Source organism: Gekko japonicus, unplaced genomic scaffold (assembly GCF_001447785.1).
Source record: "Gekko japonicus isolate JY-2015 unplaced genomic scaffold, Gekko_japonicus_V1.1 scaffold1431, whole genome shotgun sequence".
Lineage (NCBI taxonomy): Eukaryota > Metazoa > Chordata > Lepidosauria > Squamata > Gekkonidae > Gekko > Gekko japonicus.
In genome coordinates, this window is record NW_015172046.1 from 151,493 (window position 1) to 164,092 (window position 12,600).

Genomic DNA, 12,600 nt, shown 5'->3' on the forward strand with positions numbered 1-12,600 from the left:
TTGCACACCTCCCTTCTCCTGATGAAGTGGATTCCTCCACACTTTGGAAAAGCCCACCTCTTAAAAAGGGTGGTTGTGGAAGCTGCCGTCAAGTCACAGCTGACTTACGGCAGCCCTGTAGGGTTATCAAGGCAGGAGACGTTCAGAGGTGGATTGCCATGGCCTGCCTCTGTGTCGTGACCCTGGACTTCTTTGGGAGTCTCCCAGCCAAATACTAGCTAGGGCTGACCCTGCTTAGCTTCCAAGATCTGATGAGATCAGGCTAGCTTGGACTATCCAGGTCAGGACCTCTTAAAAATAGTCCCTTTGATAGTGAGGAAGAACACTATATGTCCTTAATTGGCAAAGCTAGAGGGGTCTCGATTGGAACCTCAGCTTTGTGCCCGTTTGTGAAATTCCAGGTACTCAAGATTGTAGGGGATCCTTAGAGAAAAGCAACGTCTAGTGATGGAAGGTCCCACCCCATATGTTTGCAGCTGTTTTTGTGGGGGTTGGAGCAGAAAGCCCTCTCTCCTCCTTTTCTGGCATCCAACACACCATATATCCAAAATGGTGGCTTCTCGGCGCTGACAAAGGATTGATGTAACTGGCTGGTCTGTGCTCTACTTCTGGGATCTTCATTCTGGTCAGCCTTCTTGTTGTAGTCTGGTGGTTGTTGCCTAGAGGCAGAAGTCGTTAGAGTGTCAGGCTAGGAGCTGGGTTCAAATCTTTGCCTAGTACTTAAGCTGCTTTGGGCCAGCTGTGCCCACCCTCTGAGCCTAATGTGCCTTCCGGGGCCTTTGGGGAATCGTGTGGGGAAGGGAAGCACCACCTTTGCCGCAAACACGCTCCCAAGACTGTATTTTGCTAGACCCACAGGTATTTCTGTCTTTCCTGCAACTAGGTAGAATCATAGAATCACAGAGTTGGCAGCAGTGTTCCCTCTAAGCTGAGGAAGTGTGAGCTAGCTCAAAGTTTTTTAGCCGCCAGCTCTCACATTTTTGTCTCCGCTCAGGTAGGATGGCTCCAGAGCAAACTAATTTATGCAGTAGCCAAATCGCTTGCTCACAAGTTTAATGCCAGTAGCTCACAAAGTAGAATTTTTGCTCACAAGACTCCACAGCTTAGAGGGAGCCTTGGTTGGGAGGGACCATACAGGCCATCTAGTCCAACCCCCTGCTCAGTGCAGGATCAGCCTAGAGCTTCCCTGACAAGTGTTCGTCCAGCTGCTGCTTAAGAACTGCCAGTGAGGGGGAGCTCACCACCTCCCTAGGCAGCTGATGCCACTGTGGCACAACTGTTACTGTAAAAAGGTTTTTCCTAATATCCTTCCCACCCTTAATTTAAACCCATTATTGGGAGTCCTGTCCTCTGCTGCCAAAAGGAACAGCTCCCTGCCCTCCTCTAAGTGACAGCCCTTCAAATACTTAAAGAGAGCAATCATGTCCCCCCGTCAAGCTCCTCTTCTCCAGACTAAACATTCCCAAGTCCCTCGCCCCCCCCCCATCATCCTCGTTGCTCTCCTCTGCACACGCTCCATTCTGTCCGCATCCTTTTTGAAGTGAGGCCTTCAGAACTGCTCACAATACTCCAGGTGTGGCCTGACCAATGCCGTGTACAGCAGGACTATGACATCTTATGATGTGGATGGTATACCTTTGTTGATACAGCCCAAGACTGTATTAGCCTTTTTTGTCACCGCATCACACTGGCTGCTCATGCTTAACTTTTGGTCCACCCTTACCCCAAGATCTTGTTCACGCACACTGCTACTCAGATGTGTATCCCCCATCCAGTATGCACGTTCCTAATTTTTGTTACCCAGATGTAGAACTTGGCACTTATCCTTGTTAAATTGCATCTTGTTCACATCCACCCTCTTTTCCAGCATGTTCAGATCTTGTTGAATTCTATGTCTATCTTCTGGTGTGTTCACTGCTGTTCCCAGTTTAGTGTCATCTGCAAATTTAATGAGTAGCCCCTCCACACCCTCATCCAGATTAAAAATATGGAAAAGTACCAGGCCCAGAACCAAGCCCTATGGAACTCCATTGGACACCTCCCTCCATTCAGATGAAATGCCATGGACAATTACCCTTTGAGTGTGGTTCTCCAACCAGTTCCCTATCCACCTAACTAGCGAAATATGGGTGGTGGTGGTGCTGCCACAATTTAAAACTTTTGTTACTTTCTGCCCCTCTTTGTGCCAGCAAAACCCCCCACAAAAACTGCTGTATTTTATGAAACTGATTTTTTAAAAGGACATCCTAAAGTCAAGTAAGAAGCGTACAACCTCCCTTCCCTCTAATTTCATCTGCTTGGATTTAGAATTACTACTGTATTATTTACCTCTCTAAGACAGCTTGTCAGCCAATAGCTCCCTCTTGTGTGTTAACAAGGCCTCTGCTTGACTGTGCGATTTGCTACCAAGGTTAAGAGAGAGAGTGGCCTGGAACGGCTGTATGGTCCCCTTGCCCATATTGGCTTTAGACACAGACTTTGGCTGTTCCTGGGCCTGCAGGACCCCTTGGAGAATCCCTTCCATAATCTTTGATAGGAGAAGCTTTCATTTTGGCATGGTAAGTGAACCTGTGCCCTGTCCTGGATGGCCCAGGCTATCCCAGTCTTATTTGATCTTGGAAACTAAGCAGGCTTGACCCTGGTTAGTGCTTGGAAGGGAGTCCACCAAGGAAGCCGGCGTTTCAGCTGGCATAAACTGTACCGGTTGGAACCGGTGCAGTTTATGCCGGCTGAAACGCGATCATACTCACCTCCATTTTGCGGATCCCATTGCTGTATGCCCGCTCACACGCTGCGGGCATCGGCTTTTTTTTTTTAAACTCAGTTTGAGCATGCGCATAGGCAGCCATTCACAGAATGGCGATCTTTGCGCATGCTCAAAACACCCCATATTACATTTAAACTTTAAAGGTAAGGACTTACCTTTAAAGTTTAAAGACCAAACTGGCCTCCCTGAAGTCCCAGACTCCTCCAAAACGCTACACTAAGAGCTTTTTTTTAAAAAAAACAAACAAACAAACACTCAGGGCGAAGTTTCGCCCAAGCGCACATTGCTTAGTTAAAAAAAAATGGCGGGGGAAAATCGGAAGCCTCAGGCTTCCGAACAGAAGTGGCTAGACACCGGTGGAGAGTGATCAGACGGTGGGGTTAAGCGAATGCAACCGTTGCACTCAGGATACCACCACTTGGGGACCTAGTGGCAGAGTGCAACGGTTTAAAGGGCTTTACAACGGTTAGGGAGGGAAGACAGATGTTCGCTGTCTGAACGCCAGTAAGTACAACGATTGCAACCGGCACAGATTCCGTTGTAAAGCCCCCATCTGAACGCACCCAGAGGCAGGCAAGGGCAAAGCACCTGCATTTGCTTCTTGCCTTGAAAACCTTCTGGGGTAAGACTCACGCCATAAGTCAGATGCAGCTTGACACCACCTTTCACCACCACCAAGCAAATCTATGAATTGGTGCTTACGGGTTAACTTGCAATGGCATCTCTTCTTCAAAGGTTGTTCCATGGTGGGCTGGCTTGAATGCAGGCCAGGTGCAGATGGGGGTAGATGGATCCTTGTATCACCACTAAAGAAAAGCAAATATGGGCACCAGAAGAGAATAGATATTTAGGACCTCAGATAGGGAAGGAAACTTGAAGAAGTCTTTGTGACTTGATGGGGTTTGTGAATCAGAACTGTTCAAAAGGGTATTCCTATAAAGGAAATAGCAGCGCAGAAGAACAGAATTCTATAGAAAGGGCATTTATGTAATACAAATAGGCTCATCAATCTAGCCCAATCTCTGCAGATCTTGGAAGCTAAGCAAGGTCGGCCCTGGTGAGTGCTTGGGTGGGAGACCACCAAGGAAGTGGAGGCTTCCCATGGAGAGACAGGCAAGGCCCAGCCACCTCTGAATGCCTCTTGCCCTGAAGACTTTATGGGGTCGCCATATGCCAGCTGAGACTTGATGGCACTTTCCACCAACAACAGCGTTCCAGTTTTAATTGGCTGTGAAAACTGTAGGCAGTTTTTTCCCCCTCCCCCTTAATGCTGCATTATTGATTCCATATACTCTATGGTTTTTTATTTAATTGTTCTCTCATTGTGAAATCCAGTTTATTGGATCCATTGTTCTCTCATTGTGAAATCCAGTTTAATGGAAGTATATTGCTTTTCTTTCATTGCTTTTTAATTATGCAATCCAGTTTTATTGCATTGATCATCTGCGTATTATAATGTTCTTTTCTGCATCATTTTTACAACTCTGAAATCTGCCTTGAGTCTTAGCAGGGAGGGGGCTGCACTTAACGGTGGGAAGCAGAAATAGCTGACTTTATTCCATCAGACCAGTGATCTCTTTAGCTGTGTATTGTCTGGCCATGGCTCTCTTGGGGTCTTAAGGCGAGGCTGTGCCCCGCGTGTGAGTGTAAGATGGTAGGGACTGGGTCCTGGGGCCCTGAAGCAGAGTCAAGGGTCCGTGTGGTGGTGTCCCTGGAAAGACTATGACCGCTTTCAACCATTAGCTGTCTGATCTGCTTCCATTAGGAACAGGTTGCCATTGCCTGCTCCAGCTTGGGAAATTCCTGGTGATTTGGGGGCAGAGTTTGGGGAGGGGAGCTCAACAAAGTTGTGATACGATATGTGATTCTGCTCTCTGTAGCTGACTGGGGTTGCCAGCCTCTGGGGAGGGGGTCGCGGAGATCTGCCCGAATTACAGCTGACTTTCAGGTTGCAGAGATCAGTTCCCAGGGAGAAGATGGGAGCACTGGAGGGTAGATTCTCTGGCATCACATCCTTGCTGAGGTCCCTCCCCAAGCCCCGCCTTCCGCAGACCATGCCCCCAAATCTCCAGGAGTTTCCCAACCTGACATTCCCTCCAGGGTCCCTGCAGTCCGGAGATCAGTTGTAATTCTAGATTTACTCCAGGTCCCACCTGGAGGTTGGTAACCCTGGGAACAGGTGACAGCCCCAGAGGCCACTGCAATGTCACAGAAGCCCCTGGATCAGCGCGCTGTGCCTGTCATGCTGGGAGAAGCAGACAGCAAGTCTTTCATGCTCCCGGTGCCTTGCCAGCAATGACAGGGCTAATGGCATGTGTCTACGCTTGAATGACATGCATGGAGGGGGGGGGGCCTTGCAGGAAGGCTCTTGCCCAGAACCCTGAAATCAGCCTTGCTGGGATCTTTCTAGAGTTTGTTATTTGGTGATGAACCCTTGCAGGTGTAAGAAGCCAATTGATGGCCCATCAGTAGACTTTCATCAACTAAGGGAAACTGTTTCAGCAACTGCACTACAAAGGTATTTTATTTTTATCACACTTTCTTCAACGGTTCACAAATAACCATGGAACTGCAGTTTGGTAAGGTGCTGATGGTCCCCCCCCCCCCTTTCCTCAAGCTGCCGTTCCTTGTGCAGAGGAGAGTCTGGTAAAGCAGTTTGTTCGCAGTGTAGACACGCCCTTCATTGTTAGAAAGAGGAAAGAGCTTAAAGGGTGTCTTGTTGCTGGCCTTGTGGTTAAGGTGCTAGACTGTGGAGTGCAAGGGTGTGGGTTCTAGTCCCCAGACTTCCTTGTAATGTCTTAGAAACACTGGATTTGGAGGAATAAGAAAGTAGAACTGGTGAAGGGAGTTGGCTCTGCTGATACGGTCCTCCTACATGAAAGGTAAAAAGAACAAGGTCTGATCAAGAGATGTGGTCAGGCTGTACTTGGATTGCCTACAGTTTTTACTTTTTGTCCCAGAAGTATGAACCGACTGCAATTATTTTTTAAATTGCTCTTTGTATTTTTTTTTACTCATTATTAGTTAGTATGCTAAATCTGAGAAATTCATTTTAAGGGTTAGTGTTTCGTGTAAGAGGAGAACATGATAGAGACTTATGAAATTATGAGTGAGGTGGAGATAGAAACGTTGTTGTTTCCCCAGTCTCATAATACTAGAGCGGGCTAAGGTTGGCCTAAGAAGCGTACCTGGGCTCAGTGCCCAATTAGCTTATGGAATTCCTTACCACAAAGTCTGGTGACAGCCACTGAACTTAGATAGCTTTCTGAAAGGGGTACAAAAATGGATGGATGGCAGCTAGCTATTGTAAAACAGAACCTCTGTGTTCAGAGGCGGTATACCCGCGAATACCAGGAGCTGAAGACAAAATGTGGAGGGCAGATGTTGCCTTCAAGCTCTGGCGGACCTCTGTGTTTCTTCCCACTCTTCATCACAGTGTGGAATGAAGGTTTACTTTCACAAAACAAACTGTTGGGAGCATGAATGACATGACTGAGCCTCATGTGTATTCTGAGCCTCCGAAATCCCGTTTGGGGGGATTTTTTGAGGCCTGGCAGTTTTTATTATGATTTGGATTACACAAATTGTCGCAACAGAGATGCTTATTTTTCATGGAACTCTAACTACTGCCCTCTAGTGGTTTCCAATGGTCTCAGTTCTTTAAATTTAGAAAGATATGAGCTACACCTTCTTGAACTTTCTGGCATTTCCCTTATCCCTTGAGCTGGTGGTGGATTTGACTTTGTGGGGTTCCAATTGTAATGAGGTGCAAATCCACACAGCAAAGTTTGTTGGAAAATCTTTTGATGCTTACAGTGACGGGGGGGGGGGACTCCTAGTGCCAATCAAATAGGCAAAAAATAGGGGGATGGTGTGTTTATCTATGACCACATGACCCTCAATCAATCCTGCTGACGGTTACAGATTTTTTATCAGTTATGCTGACTGCTTGTGTGCTTCCTTCCCCAAATGGTTGCTTCTTCTGCTCTCTCTCTCTCTCTCTCTCTCTCTCTGGGGTAGATCTCTTGCGTGTGTATATTTTTAAGTGTGTGTGTGTGTGGGGGGGGAATGCCTTCAACTCCCTCCCCCTCCCCTAGACCCGGGGAGCTGGAGAATAAAGCCGTGATTCTTTGGAAATCTCTCTCTCTCCCTCCCGGGCCCAGCGGCATCTTCTCCTTGCCACGTGGCGTCCCCCCCCCCCAAGTGTCTAACCCCGAAGAGTCTCTGAGCTGTTTACATACAGGTTCCAATTTCCAATTTTTCCTAACTAAGGCCACATATTACACAAGGGACGGGGCTGCCTACTGGCACCCAGGTGACAGGGCTTGCTGTTCTCGGCTCCTACTTCTAGGCGGTCTTCGGGTGTCCAACAGTTATAAACATGACAGGATTGGTAAAATACAATTAATTAATTAAAACCTACAGGAGATGTAATAAAATCAGAGGCAGGGTAAACATCTAGAACCTACATGTATAGTCACCAAAGAACTGTACGTAACCTTCTGGCTTGGTCTGGGGCACTTTATAAAATCCGTTGTTTATCAAGTGGGTGGGTGGGTGGGGTAGGTGAGGAGTAGGTTTAATTTTTTATTTATTTTAATTTTACTTCATTTGTACCTCACTTTTCTCACCAACGAGGACCCAAAGTGGCTTACAACATCCTCCATGTTATCCTCAAGGTACATTAGGGCTGAGAGCGAGTGTGACTGGCCAAAGGCCACCCAGCAAGCTTCTGTGGTAGAGCAGGGATTTGAACCTGGGCCTCCCAGACCCTAGTCTGACACTAACCACCACACCATATGATCTAGAGAGGCTGGAACAGTGGGCCGAGACAAATAAAATGAATTTCAATAGAGATAAGTGCAAAGTCTTACACTTAGGTACAAAAAATCAAATGCACAGCTATAGAATAGGAGGGATTTGGCTTGACAGCAGCACATGTGAAAGGGATCTAGGTGTTCTGGTTGATCACAAGCTAAACATGAGCCTGCAGTGCGATGTGACTGCGAAGAAAGCGAATGCAATCTTCGGATGCATTAACAGAAGCATCGTGTCCAGATCACGGGAGGTGGTAGTTCCGCTCTATTCTGCTATGGTCAGGCCTCACCTGGAGTACTGTGTCTAGTTTTGGGCACCACATTTTAGGAAGGATGTTGACAAGCTCGAGCGTGTCCAGAAGAGGGCAACCAGGATGGTGAGAGGGTTGGAATTCAAGTCTTATGAGGAAAGGCTGAAAGAGTTAGGTATGTTTAGCCTGGGAAATAGAAGGCTTAGAGGGAACATGTAGAAGATGGAGTGGATCATTCTCTCTTGCTCTGGATTGCAAGACTAGATCTAATGGGTGGAAATTACAAGGGAGTCTTTACCAGCTAAATATCAGGAGAAACTTCCTAACTGTAAGAGTGGTTGAGCAGTGGAACAGACTTCCTCGGGAGGTGGTGGATGCTCCTTCATTAGGCGTTTTCAAGCGGAGGCTGGACGACCATCTTTTGGGTATGTTCTAGGGCTATCTTTCAGCTACGCTCCTGCAGAGTGCAGGGGGTTGGACTAGATGACCCTCAAGATCCCTTCCAACTCTAACATTCTATGATTCTATGGTATTTTTGGAACTGTGATATACTTTATGAATAGTCCCCACTTAAAATTGCTGAGGCACCTGTGCTCGATGAACAGACTATAATAAACATGGATGTTAATTGTCAAGGAATGTATAAAGAATGGGCTTTTTTTCAGAAAATCCAGGTGTCTTCCTTTGCTTTATAAATATTTATAAGCAAGTAATAAGCCTTGAACTGCTGATTTACCAAACCGGCAACAAGTCTGCTAAGCAGAAAGATAAAATCTGTTAATACCCAATGGCTTGTGTTTTATATGGCATATTAGTGGGCAGTCTATTCTTCATAGATTTTTAGTTTGAATCCCCACCATATGGGCCATTTAGCCCTGTTGTTCTCAAATCCCCATTTGGTTTTGCAACCTAAAAGTGCTCAATCATGTTTGTAAACCAAGTGGAACGTGAGAGGAAAAGACTCGGGGGGAGGTCACTAGAAGCTATGAACAGGTGTCATTTTGTAGAGAAAGAGGTGCAGGAGCTCATTAGCATAATCCATTAGCATAACTCATTTGCATATGCCACACACCCTGACATCACCGGAAGTGTGTCAGAAGGCAACACCCGCCTCTCAGGCTCCACTAGACTGTTTTGGATTGCTAGCTATTGGGGGGGGGGGAACGTGCAGATCTGCCCTCACAGAGGAGGGAGAGCTTGTACCTGAATAAAACTTGGTCTTAAAGGTGCCACTGGACTGTTCTGGACCGGGGGGCTCTGCAGCTTACCTGGCTGCTTCTTGCTCTGACTGAGGGCTGCAGGGGGTGGGACTTGTTGCATGTGCCCGCCCCCTGGGCTCTTTACTGCCGGAGCTCCGCTCCTGTGCGCTCCTGCAGGAAATGACCCCTGGCTATGAACTTCTGTAGACTCCAAGACAGCTGCTCTACTCTAACAGTGAAATATAGGGATTCAAGAACAGATTCCTTACCCCCCAAAAAATGTTTCCCAGTCCAATGATGATGTGGAAACTGAGCCCAGAAAAGGTATTTATTTGTTCAGTCCAGTCCTAGAATTTGAGTTTTGTGAGGCAGGGGAACAACCTCTAGTTAAGCCGCATGCCTGTGTTTGTACGGCGATGGGCTAATGGGACTTAATTTTAAACCAGGACTTCTTCATCCTGGCGCCCCAGAGTGGGGAGGTGGAGGCTGATGATCAGCAAGCCAGCGAGGCAGCAAGCTGGGTTTGTGCGGGAATCGCACTTGACATGGCATCTCAATACAGCCATAGTGACGATGCTAACAATGTAGGCTGGGACTGGAGTCTCATCTATACACCAAGTAGACTCTGTTGAAAAGAAAAGAACTTGGTTGCTACGGAGAGTTTTTCTTTTTTGCATAAAGAGGCCGTGTGGAATTGCTAGCCATAATCATAGAAAAATATGGGTGGGCATGGCAAGGCTGTTTCGAATTCTGAGTGTCCCGGGTTCCTCTACAGCAAAGCAAGGACACACAAAATCCTGGAAGTGGCTGTGGAAGGTGTACAGGTGTTGCATGAGATCTGTGTTGAAAAACGACAGTGTCCCATCGTCATAGTCCAACAGGAGGCCCACCTTCCTGGGAGGGACTGTTATCCTGATGTCGGGTGTCATCCCGTTGTTCAGAAATTCGTAGATGTGTCTGTGCAATGGAAAAGCTGATATAGTTAGAAATCTGTCATGGACTGGAGTTGGCTGACCATCCCAGTGGGCACGTCCACCTCTTCCAAAAGGCTAACAGCTTTACTCTGCTTCTTTGGCAAGGATACAGACAGACATGACTTTAAGGCCAAGTTACATGTGATGTTCAGTCTTGTACAGCTTGTCCCCAACAACTTTATATATAGAATCAGCCACACACGCACATATATATCAGCCACAGAGGCTGCAGTCTGAAGCAACAAACCTGCATGGGTGAAGTGGAGTGCTTTTAGGAGAAAGACAAGACAGAAACTTCCTAAGTAATAAAGCCATTCTCCTCTGGATGGATTTCTGGTAAAAAATAGCACCTCACTTCCTTGGAGAAGGGAGTACAACGTCCCCCTCCCCATGGGCCGCCTGTTGCAGATTGCATCCTTTGTGGCTAACAGCATGGAACAAACACGTATAAATTGGTCCTCGGAGATAAAACTGGTGAGTAGGAGAGTCACGTGGACATATCTGTCACTGGGCTGTATAATCAGCATGGCAGACTAGTGGGGCGGGGAACGGAACGTCTGGATGCTCCTGCCACACCAAATAGCCCTTCTGCACACAATGCGGGAATCCCTGGAAGGAGGCTCTGTGCCAGGGGTTCTCAAGCTGCTTAAGGCAAGACCCACCTCTAAACTTACTGGAGTGTCCAGAACTCAACTTGCAGAGTAACCCCACAGTACTTTCTCCCTCCCAACATAAAATGTAGGAAACATCAGTTAACATGGAACAAATTTATTTATATATTTATAAATATATATATTTATTTATATATTTATAAAGATATAGTATTGCTGCGATTGTATTTTAGGGCTGCCAGTCTCCGAGTGGGGGCTGGAGATCTCCTAGAATTGCAACTGATCTCCAGACTAGAGTCCAGATCCCCCCGGAGAAAAGGTCTGCTTTCGAGGGTGAGCTCCATGGCATCACACCCCGCTGGGGTCCCATCCCTCCCCCCCTCAGACCGTCTCCTCCCAGGCTCCACCCCCAAATCTCCAGGAATTTCCTAACCCAGAGCTGGGAACCCTGAAGCAAACCCAGGTTTGCCCTTGGGTCTACCCACTCTCCTTTCTCCTCCTCCTCCTCCTGGCCTCCTAGCCCATGCATTTCTGTGCTATCATGTCAAGAGGACCTGGAAGAGTTCTTACCTGGAAGGAGTGACGGTATGTCTCATGCACCAGCATGAGTGGCTTGTCCCCAAGTAGCTGTCTCTGGACACGTTTTCAAAAGCCACACCGATACGGTATTCGATGCTGTCATTAACATCCACCTCCCAATAATGTTTCCCGTGGAATGGTATTGACTTTCCCAGTATGGCAATGGATCTGGCAGAAGAATACAGAAATGTGCTGTTCTGGTCAAACAAATTGTGTTTGCTGTTGGTTTAGGCTCCTGACTTCTCTGATGGTCCCAGTAGATCTTACCAGGACCATTTCCTGTCTACTTATGGTTATCTTGAACGTGCTTACTCAGAAGAGAGTCCAAATTTGGTCAAGGGGACTTTCTCCTCAGTAAGCATGGGGAGGATTTCAGCTTTCTGTATTACTTTTTAAAGAAAAAAATTACATGAGCTTCAGAGAGAGGCTGTGTCCTTTCCAATTAGCACTTTCTGAGTTCAGTGTTTCCCTTTCTTGTCCCCTAGCATAAGAGGGTTCAGGCTCTTTGCAGCAATAATGCCCAAGGTTCTGGCAGCTTGTGCAGAATTACTGGATGTTTATGTGAAGTACAAAAGAAAGCTAAGGCTGCGAGTGAAGGTGATCCTGTTCTTATACCATCACGATGAATTTGATGGAGTGAATCTTTCAGTGCATGCTTTGTTCTGCGCTCTGTCTCCTAGATGTAAACTCCCCCCCCCCCTTTCTAGCAGGCTATTCTGTTTTTCAAAGTAATGAGAACTGAAATGTATTCACTTCCTAACAAAATATGTATCCTCTCCTAAGATGGAGCATCTGTTCTGCCTTAGGAACTAGGGAAGGTTGAGTAATCTAGACTGACCACCTTGTCCCCATCCACCCAGTTGCTCTCATATGTATAGCCTAGTTCAGTTCAGACATCGGCTTAAAGCAGTGATCCTGTGGGCACTATGGCCAGTGTGTTTGCGGGTGCCAGCTTGCTTCTTTCCCAAAGTAAAGAGCCAGTCCTCGCTTTTGTCCCCATCACTGGAACAGGAGACTTTTCAGAAGAGCCTCGGAGGTATCGACTCTAAAAAAGGTGCCTTCCTCATAGGACTTGGAACCTCCCAGCCTTTTGTGATTAGCTTTGGCTCCCCTGACAGCCCTTGTTTCATTGGTTGCAGCCTGACATGGCAGCCATTTTGTAGTGACGCCTACTAACTGTTCTTAAAATTCCTAAAGGGCCCACAGATTTGGGATCCCTGCACTAAACCACAGTTAAAGGTAAAGGTTCCCTTGCCCGAAAGCCAGTCGAATCCCACTGTAGGGTTGCGGTGCTCATCTTTGTTTCAAAGCCGAAGAGCCAGCGCTGTCCGAAGACGTTTCCGTAGTCATGTGGCCGGCATGACTAAACACCCAGGCGCACGGAACGCTGTTACCTTCACAC

General features: G+C 47.2%; 1 protein-coding gene across 3 annotated transcripts in view; it reads right to left on the reverse strand.

Moving 5' to 3' along the window:
- Positions 1-404: 404 nt before the first annotated feature.
- Positions 405-12,600, reverse strand: part of FSD2 (fibronectin type III and SPRY domain containing 2) — a 34,880-nt gene continuing 22,684 nt past the window's right edge. The window contains exons 11-13 of one of the 3 annotated variants that reach the window (XM_015420723.1): positions 11,190-11,366; positions 3,470-3,573; positions 405-659 (exon numbers count right to left, since the gene is read on the reverse strand). In XM_015420723.1, coding sequence (XP_015276209.1) covers positions 442-659; positions 3,470-3,573; positions 11,190-11,366 — 499 coding nt within the window. In that variant the 3' untranslated portion in view covers positions 405-441. Of the gene's footprint in view, positions 660-3,469; positions 3,574-5,471; positions 5,639-9,319; positions 9,992-11,189; positions 11,367-12,600 lie in introns of those variants that run through there. The other 2 variants (XM_015420726.1, XM_015420724.1) reach the window with 2 other exon arrangements.